The following is a 16,532-nucleotide window of genomic DNA, read 5'->3' on the forward strand; positions in this document are numbered from 1 at the left end:
GGTGCTAGAGGCTTCTTGGATGGAGCCAAATTTCTTTTGAGCCTTGAAGGCCCTAGAGGAAGCTACCCCTCAGTCCTAGGGCAGAGAAGGCTAAGCCACAGAGAGCGTGAAGGGCTAGCTTGTTGGCCAGAAGGCCCAGGGCTCTCTGAGCCCAGGATGGCCACTGGCATGGTTTAAGGCAAAAACTGGAGCTTGCAGAATTACACTAGGAGGCGCTTTAGACACTCCTGGACTCAGATAAAGTTATTTTCAAACCCCCATTTTAAGGCAAATTGCCAAGGGCTGGGGCATAAGGAGTAGATGACACTGATGAACTTAGCCCTGACATAGGCTGAAATTTCAAAGAGAACTAAGAAGAACCCTTGGATGGCCAGGCGTGATGGCTCACACTTGTAATCCTAGCACTCTGGGAGGCTGAGGCGGGAGGATTGCTTGAGCTCAGGAGTTTGAAACCAGCCTGAGCAAGAGCAAGACTCCGTCTCTATAAAAAATACAAAAATTAGCCAGGCCCAGTGGTGCATACCTATAGTCCTAGCTACTAGGGAAGCTAAGGCAGGAGGATTGCTTAAGCCCAAGAGTTTGAGGTTGCAGTGAGTTATGATGATGCCACTGCACTCTAGCCAGGGCAACAGAGTGAGACTCTGTCTCTCAAAAAAAAAAAAGAAGAAGAAGAAGCCTCAAAGGACATCAGGACCAAATCCTCCAATATGTAGATGAAGAAACAAAGGTCCCAAGACAATGAAGGCCCCACTCTTGTCATATGGTGCAAGTGAGCGCCCAGGATCAGACCTGAGTCTCTTGACCCCCACTTGAGCCTCTCCCTGCCATGCCAGGCCTGGACATGCCCTCAGTTATTCTGAAAGTCCTGGGCCTTACCCATCTGACCTGCCACCTCTCCACTGGCTTATGATCCTGCCACACACTCAGAAGGACCTCTTGGGTTTTAATGCCCTAATAAGTCAGCAAGGAAGGTGATGGGAGGGGAAACCAACCAGGTCCCAGCTCTCCCAGCAGCTGGCATTCAGCTAGGCAGGGTCTTGTCAGGGAGACAGAAAACCCAAGGCATTACAGAGCTGAGATATAAACCCATGGAAAGAAACTGATGGGCCCTGGGTCTCTGGGGCTTGTGCCAGAGATGGAAGCCTGGCAGGGCAGAGTGTCTCCTGAGGGCTGGACAGGGCCCTGTGCCACCCTGGCAGCTCTGATGGGGCAGTGGGGTTGCCCAAGGGAAGGGGTAAGGTGCAGGCCCAGGCTCAGAGCCCAAAACTGGGATTCCCTGGCTTGGCCACCCTGGCCCTGGAACCTCTTTTGCATCCTGTCCTAGCATTGGTAGGGGGTGCACCCTGCTGGCGGTGGGGTTGGAGAGAGAGCCAGGCGTCAGGGAGCCTGCCGCTTTGAGCAGGCCAGACGGCGGGGAATCAGATTTCAGCCCAGCTGTATTTTTGGCTGGATGGGCTGGGGGCCGAGCTGGGCAGGCACAGCTGTCCCATAGAGGGGCACCCCCTCCCCAGCACACACACTCACACTACCTCTACCCAGACAGGCCATCATCAGCCCCACCCCCGCCCCAACTGCAGACAGAGGGGAGTCAGGCGTTCCTGGGCTAGTGGATCACTTTGGGCTTCTCTGGACTGTTGCTGATTTTCTGTAGTGTCTTCTTGATCCGCAGTGCAGTGAGTCGGGCAGAGGGGTTGGGGTACCAGCACTCTCGCATCATCTGAGCCAGGCCTGAGAGGACCTGGGGTCGGGGACACAGGCAGGGACATAGGTCAGAGAAGATAGAAGAAAGGAGGTGTGGAGGGTGGCCCAGTGACAGAGAAGCACAGGCAGGAGAAAAAGGATGAGAAGACGAAGATGAGAGTATTGGAAAGGATGGTGTGAGGAAAGACAGAGTGGTGAGAGGGGGAATGCAGGGAACCAGGCAAGGATGAGAAGAGAAAGATAAAAAACAGGAGAGGAAGAGAGTGGAGTGTGAAAGGGGATGGAGAGGGCAGGCAAGACAGAGAGCTAGAACTCAGATCTTCAGGAGCACTCAGACCCCGGCCCCCTGCACCTCCTCCTCAGCCAGTAATGTCTGTGGAACACCTCAACCCCACCCAACCTCTGCCACGATCCATGGGAAAGGGCAGATCTGCAAGCTTTGGGGTCCCCACCTCCCCATCTGCAGCCTGAGACCCCAGTGTGGAGAGCAGTGTCTCCCAGCCCCTCCACTGGGCTGTGCCCAGCAGACCGTGGAAGTAAGGGTAGTGGGAATGGCCCTAAAAATGCTTGTGTCCAGGGAGGAACCCATTCCAGTAAGCTCAGTGGTCCTAGAATGAGCCTCCTTTGACTCCTGAAAGTGAGTGTACGTGTGTGCATATATGTGGCTTTTTGTGGATATGCACACTAGGCAGAAACGTACGTGTGTCTATGTATGCATATATGTATATATGTGTATACATTTACTCATTTTTCAGTAAATATTTATGGAATGCCTACTGTTTGCCAAGCACTATGATAGCTAACAGGGATATGAGGGTGAGCAAAAGACATGCCCTTTGTCCTCATGGGGCCAGCAGTCTGGCATATATGCACACGGGTATGTGTCTGTGAGTGTATGTTTAGAAGCATATGCTTGCTTGTATGTGTTTATATACACATGTGTGTCTTTGTATAAGCATGTGAATTGTTTTGAGAAAAAACAAAGATAAACAAACAAACAACAGAGACGCCACAGCAGGAAACACAGCAAAGAGCCTCACAGGCATGGTGAAGGATTCTGAAAATCCCAGAATGACCAGAGGGGTCCTGGGGCTGGGGGGATGGGCGGGGGATGGGCCAGGGATGTGAGAGGGAGATGCCAGGGAGGTGCCTTCCACCAGGACACCAGCATCTATCCAAGGTGAAGCAGAGGCCTCAGACAGGAATCCCAGCTGTGAGCCACCACCCCACACCGCCCCAGCCCCAGCAGAGGCCTCACCGGGTCCGCAGCCAGCCGGTTAGGGATGGTGGGGGTCTGCTGATCAACACACACCACCTTCCGCATGTCCTCAAAGCTGGGGTCATTGGGCACCACATCATAGAAGGGTGGCCTGTAGTCCTCCACAATGCCTGGAGATGGGGGGCACATGGGACAATCACTGGGGACCCGAGGAAGGCCCAACACCACCAGAGAAGAGCCTTGCCCACCCTCTGTCCCAAGGGCCAGAAAACCAGTTGCCTGGCCATGCTACCCCTGAGAGGGACACTATAATATAATAAATCCATTTATAACTAATATAAATGACTGCCATCTGCTCTGTACTTCCCACGTGCCAGGCACTGTGCTGTAAACACTTTACATGCATTACACTGTCAGTCCTCACAACAGCCCTATGAGGTGGGTACTGTTAATACCTCCATTTTACAGATGAAGAAACTGATGCTCGGAGAAGTTGAGCCCAAGGTTATACAGCTAGCAAAGGCAGACTCAAGACTCAAACCTATCTCGGATTCCTAGGCCACTCTTGCTCCGGTCTTTCCTCAGGTGCCTTCCACCCAGGGCCCAGGTACTGCTCCCAGGCCCCAACTATCACAGATGCCCAATGACGATAACACAGAATATTTACTGAGCACTTACTATGTGCTCTGCATTAAATCCTTACCCTATGAGGTAAGGAATACTATTAGCTCTGCTTTATAAGCCAAGAAATTAAGGCCAGAGCATTTAAGAAACTCATCTAAGATCAGCAGATAGTAAGTGACAGAGCTAGGATTTAAGCCCAGAAAGTCTAACGCCAAAGCCTGTGCTCTTGACCTCCAAGCTACACTTACGGGAGGGTAGCTAGTTGACTGCTGAATGAGGATGCAACAAGGACAAGAAGGGGCAGAAAACATCTCTCCTAAGAGAAAGGGATTTCTATCCCAGTCTGCCTACAGCCCCCCACTGACCCCTGTAGCCAGCAGCGTCCCCTCCCCATGTTATCCCAGTGCACAGTCCTTAGTAGGAGCTTTCTGAAGACAATGCCTGTGGAGCTACCGATAGCCCCATGCGCCATCCAGTGTCGCTGGGGGCCATGGCCACACAGGCCGCAACCTCAGTAGAGTCTTCGCCAGCTGTTCTCCCCATGGCGGGCTTCCAGGCTGGCCCCTGCGCCGGTCGCGTCCTAATCAGCGCTGCACAGAGGCCTGAGTGTGTCTAATGGGCCTTTAATCAGTGCTGGGGCTGACACCAGATTACAGTGTTTATAATGAGTAGCGAATGTGTGCGGGGCAGAGGGAGCTTCCCCCTCCGCCCGGGAGCCTGCAGGCAGCCTCCTTCCCAGCCCTTCCTCTCTGGGCTGCAGCCTGATCCAAGGGGCCTTAACGTCTTCCAGGTGCCCCCTTCCCCTGACCCCAGCCTCCTAGACCCCACTCTGGCAGTTCATGCTGAGTCAAGGGATCTGAGCCCCTCTAGAGCCTCCTCGAGGGATCAGTGACACCTCGGCCTCCATTGTCAGTTGATGACCACTGAGGGCAAATGAAGTCTGCCATGGGGCTGCGCCTGGTAGATGCCAGTAAATAAGTCCCCAGGGAACAGGGCTCCAGTCATATCCCAAGGATTGTCCCCAAGCTCTCAGGACTCCTGGCAGCCCCTCACCATGGGCAACCTCCACAAAGCCTGCTAATCCTCCCACCAGTCCCGATGACCACTCATCCTCCATCCACCCCAGGGCTGAGAAGACACCCACCACAGACAGGGCTGCCCAGGCAGGTCCCTCTGCCTGCCCGGCCCCTCCAAACCAGAGTCCCTGCAGCAACGCGTGGCAATAATGGGGCAGCAACAAGCAGGCAGTGCAGGCACCAGTACACACTGCACTTGGGGATGAGGAAATTGCGGACTGGAGAGGGTTAGGTCGACACAGTGATAAAGAGCACTGGCTCCAGAGTCAGACTGCCTGGTTTCAGACCCTGATGCTGCCTCTAGACAGCTGTAATCTGTAAGATGGGGATAATACTCTGTCAGTCAGTCATTCTATTACAACAATAATGGCCACTAATATTTAGCTCTAAATATTCTAGATACTTTACTTGGATTATCTCAACGACTAGAGGGTATTTTTATTTTCATTTTACAAATGAGGAAACTGACACACAGAGAGGTTAAGTAACCTACCCGTGGTCATGGCAAAATCAGGAATGGAAACCAGGCAGTCTGGTTCCAAGCCTATGTTCTTAACCACTAAGTGATACCACCACCCTGCCGAGACAGGAGAATGAAATAAGCTAATACATGTAAAGTATATAGCACGGCATCTGGCACATATTCAAGCTCAATAAATGTTAACTTCTATTAATATTTCTGTCATTATTATTACTTGCCCAAGATTTCACAGCCAGACTCACAGACTCACAAACTCAGCTGAACCAGTTGGTAGGTGGCAGAGAAGGGATACCAAGAGGTCAGGCTACAAGCCCCTCACCCCCACCCCAGCCATGGGCACCAGCCTCGGCAGGAAGCCTCTGTCTCTACCTGCCCCATTCCCCTTCCCCCACCTCACCCTGTGCAAGGTGGGACCTCACCATTGACAATGGTCCGGCGGGCGATCTCCCACAGCACCAGGCCAAAGGCCCAGATGTCGGTCCACTTGTAGGACTCAAAGCAGTCTGTGCGGATCTGCTCATCTAGCACCTCGGGTGCCATGTACCGCTTGGTGCCCACTCTTGGGTTGTTGCCAATGTCCAGGTAATCACTACCCTGGGAGTGCATCACGGCCAGGCCTGTGGGTAGGAGGCCTGTCACTCCTGCCCCTGACCTGAGCCCACAGTCAGGGCAGCCCCAGAGGCTGGGGTCCAGGGTGCAGACTGGGTGGGGATGGAGGGAGACAGTGGGACATAGAGGGGCAGCCAAATGGAGACCTGCCCTGAGATAGGCTGGAAGACAGCCAAGGGAGCAAGACGGTCCCAGGTGCCCTTTGTTCCTGTAGTGCTCTCTGGGTTCCCAAGAACCCTGCAAGGTGTAAGTAGGTAAGGCAGGCGTCCTACGCCCATTTCTCAAAGCAGAATCCGGAGGGCAGTGAGGAGAGATGTACTTAGTGAAGCCAGGATGAGAACCCAGGTGTGGTGGAAGGAGGTGGCCTTGAAAAGGGTGTTAAGACAACTTGTGGCGTCTTGGAGAGGTGAAATGAAACACACACCTCTAAGTTTAAAGTGCCATTCTTGGTCGCCGCTCACAGGTGGAGGAGGGAGAGCTCTTGAAGCCCGCCCCACCTCCTCCCCGCGAAGGGCCCGCCCTGCCCTCCCGGCTCACCCAGGTCGGCGATGCAGCACTGCAGGTTGCTCTTGACCAGCACGTTGCGGCTCTTGAGGTCGCGGTGGGCGATGGCCGGTTTGCCCTGCGTGCCGAAGATCTCCACGTGCAGGTGTGCCAGGCCACAGGCTGCCGACACGGCGAGCCTCAGGGCCAGCTGGGGCTCCAGCGTCTGCCTCTGCAGAAAGTCGTAGAGCGAGCCGTGCTCGTGGTAGTGCGTGATGAGCCACAGCTGCGTGCTGGAGTTGCGGGAGGTCATGTCGGAGGCGATGAAGCCTGTCGCAGAAGGGTCGGGTGACTCCGTCAAGGGGCCGGGGCTGAGGGAGGCTGGACTGGTCAGGGTCAGGGCCAGGGTCACGGTGGGACTGGGGGAGAGGGAGCGTGCTGGGGCAGGGCAAGGCTGGGGTTGAGGTAGAGGTCGATCTAGCTTAGAGGCTGAGGCTGAAGGTGGGCTGGGAGGGTGGTGTCAAAGTCTGGAGGTCTGTGGACTCTACCCCCGAGTGCGGCCTTGCCTAGAATGTTGTCATGTCTAAGCAGCACTGTGTTGTAGATCTCCGTCTCCCGGAACCAGGACTGTTCGTCCCTCGAGGAGAAGATCTTGACGGCCACACTCTCACCGTGCCACAAGCCACGCCACACCTCTCCGTAGCGACCCTTGCCTGATGCAATGGCCAGAGGGGAGGGTGAGGGTCACACGATGGGCACATAGAAACCCAAAGGAGGCCCCAACTAGATGCTGCACTGACCTCATATGCAGAACCTCTGATGCTTATATTTAATTCAGTCGAGACCGAAACCCCAGCTGCCTCTTGTTCCACCCTGGCTACTGCAGAAGGATCTAGCCCTACCCCGTCTCCAACCCAGTCCCTGCCCGGCAGAATTCCCTCCTGACCTAGGCTTGGCCCCGCCTGTGACTCCAAAAGCCAAGAACTTCCTCACCCTTCCAGGCTCATGGGAGCCCTGGGTCCCCATCCCCCAGGCTCACCCACTGCTCACCCACACACTCCACCAAGGCGACCTGCCGTGCCACTGTCCTCTGCACCAGGAAGGGGAGCCCGGAGCCACTGCCTGTGGTGCAGTCGCTGTCCAGGATGTCCTGGGGGTACCAAGAGGATATTGAGAGGCTGCCCCCACCAGCTGCAGCTCCCTTCTCCGTCCCCAACCTGGGGCCTGCTGCTGTGTCACTGCACGCTCCTCAATCACCCAGCTCCTTGCCTGTTCTAATTTCTGGGTGACCCCTCTGATTCTGTGGCACCTATCTGCCCCCCCGCCCTGTGTCCCAGGTCCCCAGGCCCATACCCCCAACATGCTGTCCCCCTGCTCCGACGCCTTCAGGATGAGGCTGGAGTCGCCCAGCTCGCTGTGCAGGCCCCGCCGCTTCTCCTGCCTTCGCCGGACATGCCACAGGCCCAGGACACCCAGGGCCACCAGGGCCAGCAAGGCCAGCATGGGGCCGAGGATCAGAGGCAGCTGGCCATCTACTCCCGGCTGCTCCGAAGGAGTTTGGGTGGCTGGGGGAGGGGGACACTGAGGCCCAGCTTCCCCCAGGCCAGCTCCCCCCACCTTGCGCCAGTCCATTCTGCCAGTCAGAGCCCCGAGTCCTGCCCCCCGCCCCCCATCCCCAACTGACCAGGGCATGAAAAGAAAGCAGGGCAGGGAGGGCAGGGTCTGAGAAGATGGGGAGGGGGTGCTGGGGCAACTGGACATACCCTTCAGCTCCAGGGACACATTGTGGTTGCAGAGGGGGCTGTAGCAGCAGTGGTAGTGGACGAACTCAGTGGGGTACCCCTTGCAGTACTCATCGTGGTGCATGTTCCCGCAGCCCCGATGCTCCTGGGGCTGGCTGCCCGCCTCCCGCACCAGCACTACCGTGCACCAGGCCCCCTGGCAGGTAGGCCCCCTGCAGTGTGAGTTCTCACACGTGCAGGTCACCAGCGGCCCCCGAGAGGGCTTCACGGGGTTGCCTGGGAGACACAGAGGAAGCTCAGCCACTCTGGGCCCAGCTCCCCCAGGCTGAGCCCAGCACCCATCTCTGTCCCACTACCCCCTCCCTTCTGACCCCTCAAACAAACCCCTTGAGGCCTTGGTCCCTAACTTCCATCCTCAGATCATCCTTCCCTCAGAGCCTTTCCCCCAGCCAGGGGCAGCTGACACTGTGAGAAGCAGGCTTCTGTCCCCTCCTGGATCCTAGGACCTCCTCTCCCAGTTCTAAGGCCGGCCCTGGCCCTGGCCCCCAGCCCCAGCCCAGAGGGCTTTCCCAGCCAACACCCCCTCTCCCTCCACCCCAGCTCTAGGTTCCCACCCTGGAGTCTGGCAGAGCACCAGCCTGCAGGCCTGGATCAAGAGGACAGTAAGGGAGGACAGGGGTAGCTGGGAGCTTAGTCTAACCGAGCCTTACTGTCCCCACCCTCCAGCCAAGCTCCTAAGTCCTCCTCCTCCCAGCTCCTCAAATTCACCCCAGCCAGAGCTGAGCTGGGCCCAGAAAGCCCTTTTTCCATCTATGGCCCCATTCCCTAAATGTTCCCCCAGTACTCACCCTGGGTCAGGCCCAAGGCCATCAGTAGCATCAGAAGGCCCCTCCTGGGGGTGCCCAAGGTCATGGTCCCTAGAGAGAGGAACAGTAAGATCTGCAAAATGTGACAGCCGCTGACCGTGGCTCCCTCCCACCCAGAGGAAATCACTGAGAGTTTTTTTGGGGGGAGACAGGGAGGCCACCTCCCCACTCCCTGCGTCTGGCTTTGGGGCGGGGCCTGCAGGGGAAGTCCTGGTTCACTTCCCCATGGAAACCATCCTGTTAGGGGTGAAGGGTGGAGAGTCACATTTAAGTGACTGAAAGCTTGGGGAACCCAGCTCTTCACCCCTGCTGCTGAGCTCAGGCTGAAGGCAGGTTGGGGGGGTGGCGCAGAGGGTGCCAGGCTGGGGTAGAAGGTGCATCTCTTCAGCAGCCCCCTCCGGTCCTCTGCCTCTTGCCCACCCCTCCCAGCCTCCACCTCTGCCCACCCCTTTCCCAATGCCCCCCCAGCCCTGGCTGCCTCAAACATAAACAGGCTCCTGTCTTCACTTCCTGCCATTCAGGGCCCCGCCAGGCCAGGAACAGGAATCAAGATTGTTTAGATTGGGGTCTGGATAGAACAAGCAGGAGTCACGCACAGCAGGGAATTAAGGGCATATTCTCAGGGCAGGCTAGAGTTGCTACAGGGTCAGGAAGAGCCACCTGGGGCTAGGACACCTACATGACAGGCTCCTGGGAGAACACCTCATGAATCACAAAGTCCTGCCCCTTATTTTAGAGAAGAGGGGATTAAAGCTCAGGCAGGGGAGGAGACTTGCCCAGGGTCCCCCAGGACTCAGAGGCAGCAGCAGGAGTACGACTCAAGTTTGCAGACTTCCAGTCCAGTACTCTTTCCACTCTGTCTCCCGATCCAGTGGTGGCAGCCCACATCTGAGCCCTCTGGTTTGTAACAACCATGCAAAGCTTGGGCAGTGCCACGTCATGTCAGGTGTAAAGGAACCTCTCTGTAATCTCGGCAGAGTATAAAATGCTCTCTCTGAGCCATCCCTTGGCCCCCTGCCCTCTCCTTGCTGTCCTGGGAAAGGCTCTGGGGATGGCTGGTGACCTGGGAGGGGAAGTGAAACATATTAATACTTAGATCCTGGCTAGAGCTGAACTTTTCCAGAAGTTTGGTGGAGAGTGTCAAGGGGAGTAATTCTAGTCTATGCTAGTTCCAACCCAAATCCCAAACCAACTAGTGCTTTAGAAGCCACCCACTCTTCATTTCTTAAAGATTTAGAATAAGAAGATATGGGCTCAGGCTACAGCAAGAAGGACTGTGGTCAGACAGCAACAGGGACTTTCTGAACGGTGGAACATGTGCAGGTGTGTATCTGGGTACTGGATCCTCAGGCAGGGCAGCTAACATAAGGGAGAGAGAGTGTCCTTTGGCATGACATGGTGAGGCTAATAGGGCTGGGCATATAGCCAGATAGGCTGCAGAAGGCCCGTAGTCTAAGAATGGTGCCAAATGAAGACCCAAGGTGCTGAACCTCTGAGGGCAGGATGGCTGGGGGTGGGGTGGGGGGCTTTGGGGGCCTCTCTGGCTGGTGGCAGCTCTGGCCTTCCTGCCTGGGCTTCCTCTGCCCCAGAGGCCCGGACTAGGGGAGGAAACAGAGCCCTGGGCTGCTGCAGCTGTGTCCCCAGCCTCCTCTGCCTGACCTCCTGCCTCTTGCCCCTCCCAGCAGCCAGTGAGGACTCTGGCAAGCATTCTGCAGAGGGGCAGGTGGTGGGATGGAAAGAGAGCCCCAGAGGAGCCAGATCTGCCCCCAGGGCTACTGGGAGGAACCCATCCTTGAAGGCCTTTGCTTGCCCAGAAAGCGGTTAAGGACAGTATGAGGCGGGAAGAAAAAAGTGGCTAACAATAAGGATAAAATCTGGCATCCTTCTAGGACCCTCTACCCATTCTTCCAATTCTCTGACCATGCCCCTGCCCACCTTCTCACCTACTTTATTACACCACGCATTGGAATCACCTGAAGTGCTTGGTTAGAAATGCACGTTTCTCTGGTCTCGCCCTCACTCCAGATTCTAATTCAGTCCATCTGGGACCAGCAAGAAACATGCATTTTTTAAAAGTTCTCCAGGGAATTCTGATCAGTTTGTGTGAGCACCACAGTTTGAGAAATGCGTTCCACACAACACTGAGACTTGTTCCTGTGCTTTCATTTCTCTCTGCAGGGCCCTGCTGGGTGAGTGGGAGAGGAAAGGAACTCTCACTCCCACCCAGTGACCTCCCCATCTCCGGGGGTAGAAGGGACAGCCAAGGTCAAACAGCAAGGCCAGGGACTTGGCAATACCATGGAGCAAGGCCTGGCAACATTTGCAGAACCCACCACTGGTGTGATCTTGGGAATGTGATGGAGTAAAATTGGGACTGTCCAATTTTTAACTGGGCCCAGGGTAAGGTTAAGTACAGGAGGGTGCCAAGTCCTGACCAGTCCAGACTCAGAGCTTACCCTGCACGATCTGCCCTGAAATCTGACTGTAACACAAACAGATTCCCCGGGGCCTAGCAGAATCCTTTCACTTGTAAGCAAACCTTCGTGTAAGATCTCCTGCTGTCAGAAGCATCACTGCTATCAGCCAGAAATTACAAATGTTAAACTAATTTCAAACATTAGCTTACCACCGTGAAATAATAATAACAGTTAACCTTCTCTGAGTACTAATTGTGCACTAAGTACTGAGCTTTTGTGGTTTATCTCATTTCATCCTCACAATAACCTGATGGAGAAACTGAGGCCTGGGGATGTTAAATTTCTTGCCCATAGTCACCAAGTGTGTCTTGCTAAACTTCAATTGCTGATAATAAATCCTTCCTTGGTCATTGCTATTCCTCCAGTTGTTTGGAGTTAGATGAGTCCCTCAAAGGAGGAAAAAGATATGGGTCTCAGTGGATCTGAACAAACTGCTCACTGCTGTTGGCATCGACGGGTGCCCTACTCGGGTTTGTTGTAATGCAAAGACCAGTGTTGCTGCCCAGAAATCATCTGTTTGCTGTAGACTTAGTCAAAGTCTGAGCCTCAGGCAGGGAGAGCCAGAGTGGGAGTGTGCCTGGAAGGCAGCTGTCAATCCCCAGCACGCCCCAGGGATTGGTAGAACCCACTCCCACCAGCAGCAGTGGCTCAGCACAGTAGTGATTGTCACAGGGCTGGGGAAGTGTATCTTGCCTCACTCTCTGCACTTGAGCAGGTCTTGCCCAAACAGCAGAGGACCACACTGAGCTGTTCAGATTGGGTTCCCCTTACGATTCATCCACATCATTTCATTAGCCCCTCACAGCGGTGTGATGTAGCAGAACACACCTGGATTTTAGGGTCTCAGGCATACCCTGGAGGCAGCAGAGTATAGTACAGAGGTCGGGGTGTGGGTTCTGGATCATAGAAACCTGGGTTCAAATCTTGCCTTTGCCACTTAGAGCTATGAGATTTGGGGCAAGTTAGTTAGACTTTCTGAGGCTTAGGCTTTCTCTCATATGTAAAGTGGGAATAATAGTGCTTATTTCATAGGTATAATGTAAAATTATTCAGCAGGGTACTAAGTGGTACACAGTAAGCACTTAATAAATGTTACCAAACCCCCAACCATACCATTTATGCCATCCAAGGAGCCTTGGACAAGTTATTCAAGTCTGAATCTGTTTTCTCTTCTGTAGGATGGGTGTCAAAAGCCCTCTTCTGCTAGGTAGTGGCCAGGATTACATAAGAGAAATATATCCAGGTGTCTGCATAGTAACTACTCAATAAATGGCAGGTATTTTTAACAACCCAATGAGATGAGAGGACAGTCACTAGGACAAATGGGGCAATGATGGATTAGAGAGGGCAGATCCTGACTGGGCCAGAGCTGCCCATAAACTAGAGGGTGAGAGCTCCCAGGAGAGGGTGTGCGGAGAGCCCAGAGATGGGCTCAACAGCACTGGCCTCCGGGGTAGACTGAAAACCTGGGGTCCCAGCCTGGAAGGAGACGGGGATCCCTTTTGGCCTGGATCCTGAAACAAGGCCATGGCACAGGGATTATCTGACCATCCATGCTTGTGGTGAGGCTTGATGCAATTATAGTGTCACATTCCTTAAGCAAGAGCTGCAAGGGCTGGTCCAGGAAAGGTGGGCTCCAAGGGAAGGCTCAAATGAGTTGAAAGTGGACACTCACAGCCCAACCCAGTAGCTTGAAGGGACATGCGATCCCTTCTCTGTGAGTGAAGCAAGACAATTTCTGCCCATTTTCTGCTGCTCACTTTATGGATGAGGATAGAACGGAGAAGTTAAGTGACTCACCGGGGTCACCCAGCTGGAGCAAAGTTTTCTGATTTCCAGTCCGGGTTCCTTCCAGCCCCCTGCTAATGGGCAGATGTGCGCTGACGGCGAGGAGACAGCTTGCATTCCTGATAAGCCGGGACTGACCCCATCTCCACCTCTCGGAGGGGTCTCTGAGATCCGCCCGAAGGAAGGGCCCACCGGGGCGGGGCTCAGGCCGCCCCCTCTCCTCCCCCTCCGCCCCCCGCCCCCGTCCCGCCTGCCGACCTCGACTCACCTCTCGGCCGGCCCTGTGGGCACCGGGGCGCGAGCGTGCAGCGGGCGGGGGCCGCCTCCCCTCCCGGGCGACGCCCGGCCGCGGTCGCACAAGCCCTGACAGCGGGCCAGGGTCCGGGCGCGGCCCCGGACGGGGCTGGGGCCCGGGAGAGGCTCGCTGTGCGCGGCCGGCGCGGCGGCCTCTCGGGACTGGGAAGGGGGCCGGAGCAAAAATGTTTCTTATTCCAGCGTCTTCCTGCCTGGCCCTGCTCCACCACTCCCTCCTAATAAACGGTTTCCTATTGCCCAGCTCGCCGCCCGCCGCCGCTCGCCCCTTGCTGGGGCCGCAGGACCCGGCCCCTCCTCCGCGCCGCTCCCAGACCCCCAGGGCGACCGCCACCCCCGGCCGCCCCCAGCCCCTGGCTCGCCGGCCCGCGCCCCCGCCCGAGCCTCCCACATCCGCCTCCCCGTGGGGGCGGGCCTTGGACTCGGGCCGTGGGGGTCCCGCGGAACCCCGGGCCCAGAGCCGCGGGGTCCAGAGGCGAGAGCCCGGGCGCTGTCTGGCCGCGGAGGTGGGGGCCGCTCGCAGCAGCTGAGGGGCCGCCTGGAATCTGGGCGTCTGGAACTGGGGGCGCCCACGGAAGGACACGCGGGGACGGGAGGGGAAGGGACGTTACCTGCCCTTACCCCAATCGCCACGCGGAGTCCTCGGTCTAGGAGGCTCAGAGCGGCGAGGGCAGAGTGCGGGGCCGGCAAGGTCTAGATGTATTTTGGCTCTGCCCCTGGGGACTCCCGACTCCCAAATCTTTCAGCCTCCTCCCTGCGACCTCTTCATACACACACCCCTGTCCCCTTTGCTCTTCCAAGCCTCTCCCCGTCAGCTCCCAGCACAGGGGTAAACTGGCCCAGATGGGATGGCTCTGGGTTAGCCGTGAGCCCTCCGCCGCACAGCTGAGTGACAAGAACACCACCCTCTCCTCAGGGACAGCCCGAGTGGACGGAGACCGAGCTGCCTTGGATTTTCCCCTTCCAGGTAGGCACCTCATCCCACCCCACCAAATGGAGCTTCACACAGAGGCGGGGACAGAGGCTCTGGGCACAGGCATGCTGCTGAGACAACGCTGCTAGGGACGGGACCAGAATGGCTTCAGCTCCCAGGAGATATAAACTTCCTCCTGATGCCCCTGTAGGCTGGGAGCATTGACCTCATTGTCTTGCTTTCCTCCAGCCATTGCGAGCACCTGAAGGCAGGACTCTCATTTTATTCCTAGCCTCCTGGATATCCACAAATACTCTGGAGTCAGACTACCTACTAGGAATCCAGGCTAGTTGCCTTACCGTAGGCTAGTGACACCTCTCCATGCTTCAGTCCCCCATCTGCTGAACAGGCATAGTAAACGGTGCCAGCCTCATAGGGTGGTTGTGAGAATAGGAGGAAATGATGCTCATCTCAGTTCAGAGCAAACATGCAGGCTGGCTGAGCCTGACTCAGAGTAGGCCCTCAGTGAAAGAGTTTGTTAGTTAAATGAATAAATGAAAAGGCTGGGGAGGGGGTGGCCTCAGAGCCATGTGGAGACATGTGGGCATTAGAAGCAGGAGTATACCTCGAAGATATCTTGCTCTAATATGGGGATTCTGCAAGATGGGCCAGGGACCCCCACCCTTTGACAGGAATAGAGGCTGGGGGAGACGGTGGCTAAAGGCTCAGACAGGCATCAATTGTTGACTGACCTCACTTCCTCTGCTGAAACCCTCCCCATGCCCTACCCTGCACACAGTTGCTTCACAACTTGTTGCCAGCGTTGTGAATTCCCAGAACCCCGGCACACCCAAATTTCAGTGTCAGGACAGAACTGCGTCCTGCGGACAATAGGAAGTACTATGGGATTACGGTATCTGCTCTTTCAGATTATAGCAGCCACTTCGGCACTCTATTAGCTGGAGAACTGGGAGCCTGGCCGCGTGTCCGTCTTTCACACCCACTCTCCCCGCTGCCCTGCTACGGCTTCTGGTCACCCTTTCCTCCGCCAACCCATGGATCTCTGTCCTAGGAGGTGGGAGTGGGGGCTCCCCCAAGGGAAGCACTCAGTCTGAGATGCACGCTGAGAACAGGAACATCAAGATGGACAAGAGCTGATAGTCACTTATGACAGTTGGTGGGGATGGAAGACTTTATCTGGGCAGGGTTTGTGAAGCAGATAAAAATAGAGTACATTTTGGGAGTTGGAAGAGAGGACCCTGGGGGAGATGGGGGCTTTCACCAACGCTGGGGTGTCCTCCACCTCCCCAGACACTGAGCCCTCTGGACCCTGACTGGGGCTCTTGTCAACCCTGTGCCTTCCAAACCACACGGAAAACCTGGGGGAGGTGTCAGAGGAGGGACACAGAGTTGGAGAAAGCACTGGAGACTCAGCTCAATGAGGAAAGGGAAAAGGAATTACAAACTGTGTCCAAGTCTACAAGAATTAATTACTCAGAGGGACCAGCTGTTCCCCATATTCAGTGAGGACAGAACAAGAGGAAACAGGCCCAGAGATTTAGATTTAGATACTCAGAGGATTTCCCAGCAGTGCATGAAGCAAAGGCCTGGAGATCCTGGGAAGGCTGTGCGGGGTGACGCTTCACGGAGATCCTCACCTCTGGAAGACAGGCACACGGAGTCTGGCATGAAGGCAGGGAAGTGGACACCTTGACCTTTCAGGATCAGCTATGAGTGTGCAGTTCAAGCTCACTCGATATACCAGGACAGAGCTAGCTTCACGGGTGTGTGATCTGTGCAGATGCACAGGGCCCCGTGTTAGTTTAATGCTCTGCTGTGGCCATCTTGAAATTCTTAATAATACTCTTAATGATGTTTGAACAGTGGACCCAGCATTTTCATTTTGTGCTGGGCTCTACAAATTATGTAGCCAGTTTGCACCAGGGTGAGTAGGGAGAAAAAGCAAGAGAGGAAAACCAGCAGGGGGTGAGCTGGGCTTTGCTCCACTTAGATTGCAGAGGGGGAGAATTAAATTAGACAATTTAGGCATTTTTCAAACACAAGAGACATGAAAACAGTAGCGCAGGGTACCCCAGGAGAAAGAACTGTGGGTCTCCTTTAGGGGAGATGGGGGGCAGATACCTCTAAATTCCATTCATCCATCTGTTCAACACATAGAGGAGATGCCCAGTTCTGTGAGTTGAATGGAGTCTGGAGGAAGAGGGAGAAGAAATGACCCCT

At 55.6% G+C, this 16,532-nt stretch overlaps 1 protein-coding gene across 4 annotated transcripts; it reads right to left on the reverse strand.

Moving 5' to 3' along the window:
• Nucleotides 1–1,418: 1,418 nt before the first annotated feature.
• ACVRL1 (activin A receptor like type 1) lies at nt 1,419–15,610 on the reverse strand. Of its 4 annotated transcripts, XM_045553961.1 has the most exons (12): nt 14,651–15,610; nt 14,000–14,263; nt 13,335–13,522; nt 13,079–13,140; nt 8,784–8,852; nt 7,957–8,211; nt 7,547–7,758; nt 7,244–7,343; nt 6,760–6,906; nt 6,248–6,523; nt 5,521–5,718; nt 3,097–4,935 (listed from the first exon to the last, which is right to left on the reverse strand). In XM_045553961.1, the coding sequence occupies exons 5-12, from the start codon at nt 8,845–8,847 to the stop codon at nt 4,622–4,624; spliced, it is 1,566 nt and encodes a 521-aa protein (XP_045409917.1). In that variant the 5' UTR covers nt 8,848–8,852; nt 13,079–13,140; nt 13,335–13,522; nt 14,000–14,263; nt 14,651–15,610; the 3' UTR covers nt 3,097–4,621. The 4 variants fall into 4 exon arrangements, with proteins under 4 accessions (XP_045409919.1, XP_045409917.1, XP_045409918.1 ...); XM_045553962.1 differs by lacking the exon at nt 14,000–14,263; XM_045553963.1 differs by lacking the exons at nt 3,097–4,935; nt 13,335–13,522; nt 14,000–14,263; nt 14,651–15,610 and adding exons at nt 1,419–1,738; nt 2,960–3,090 and having other exon boundaries at nt 13,079–13,286.
• Nucleotides 15,611–16,532: the final 922 nt, after the last annotated feature.

The sequence above is a fragment of the Lemur catta genome, chromosome 6 (genome assembly GCF_020740605.2).
Source record: "Lemur catta isolate mLemCat1 chromosome 6, mLemCat1.pri, whole genome shotgun sequence".
Classification (NCBI taxonomy): domain Eukaryota; kingdom Metazoa; phylum Chordata; class Mammalia; order Primates; family Lemuridae; genus Lemur; species Lemur catta.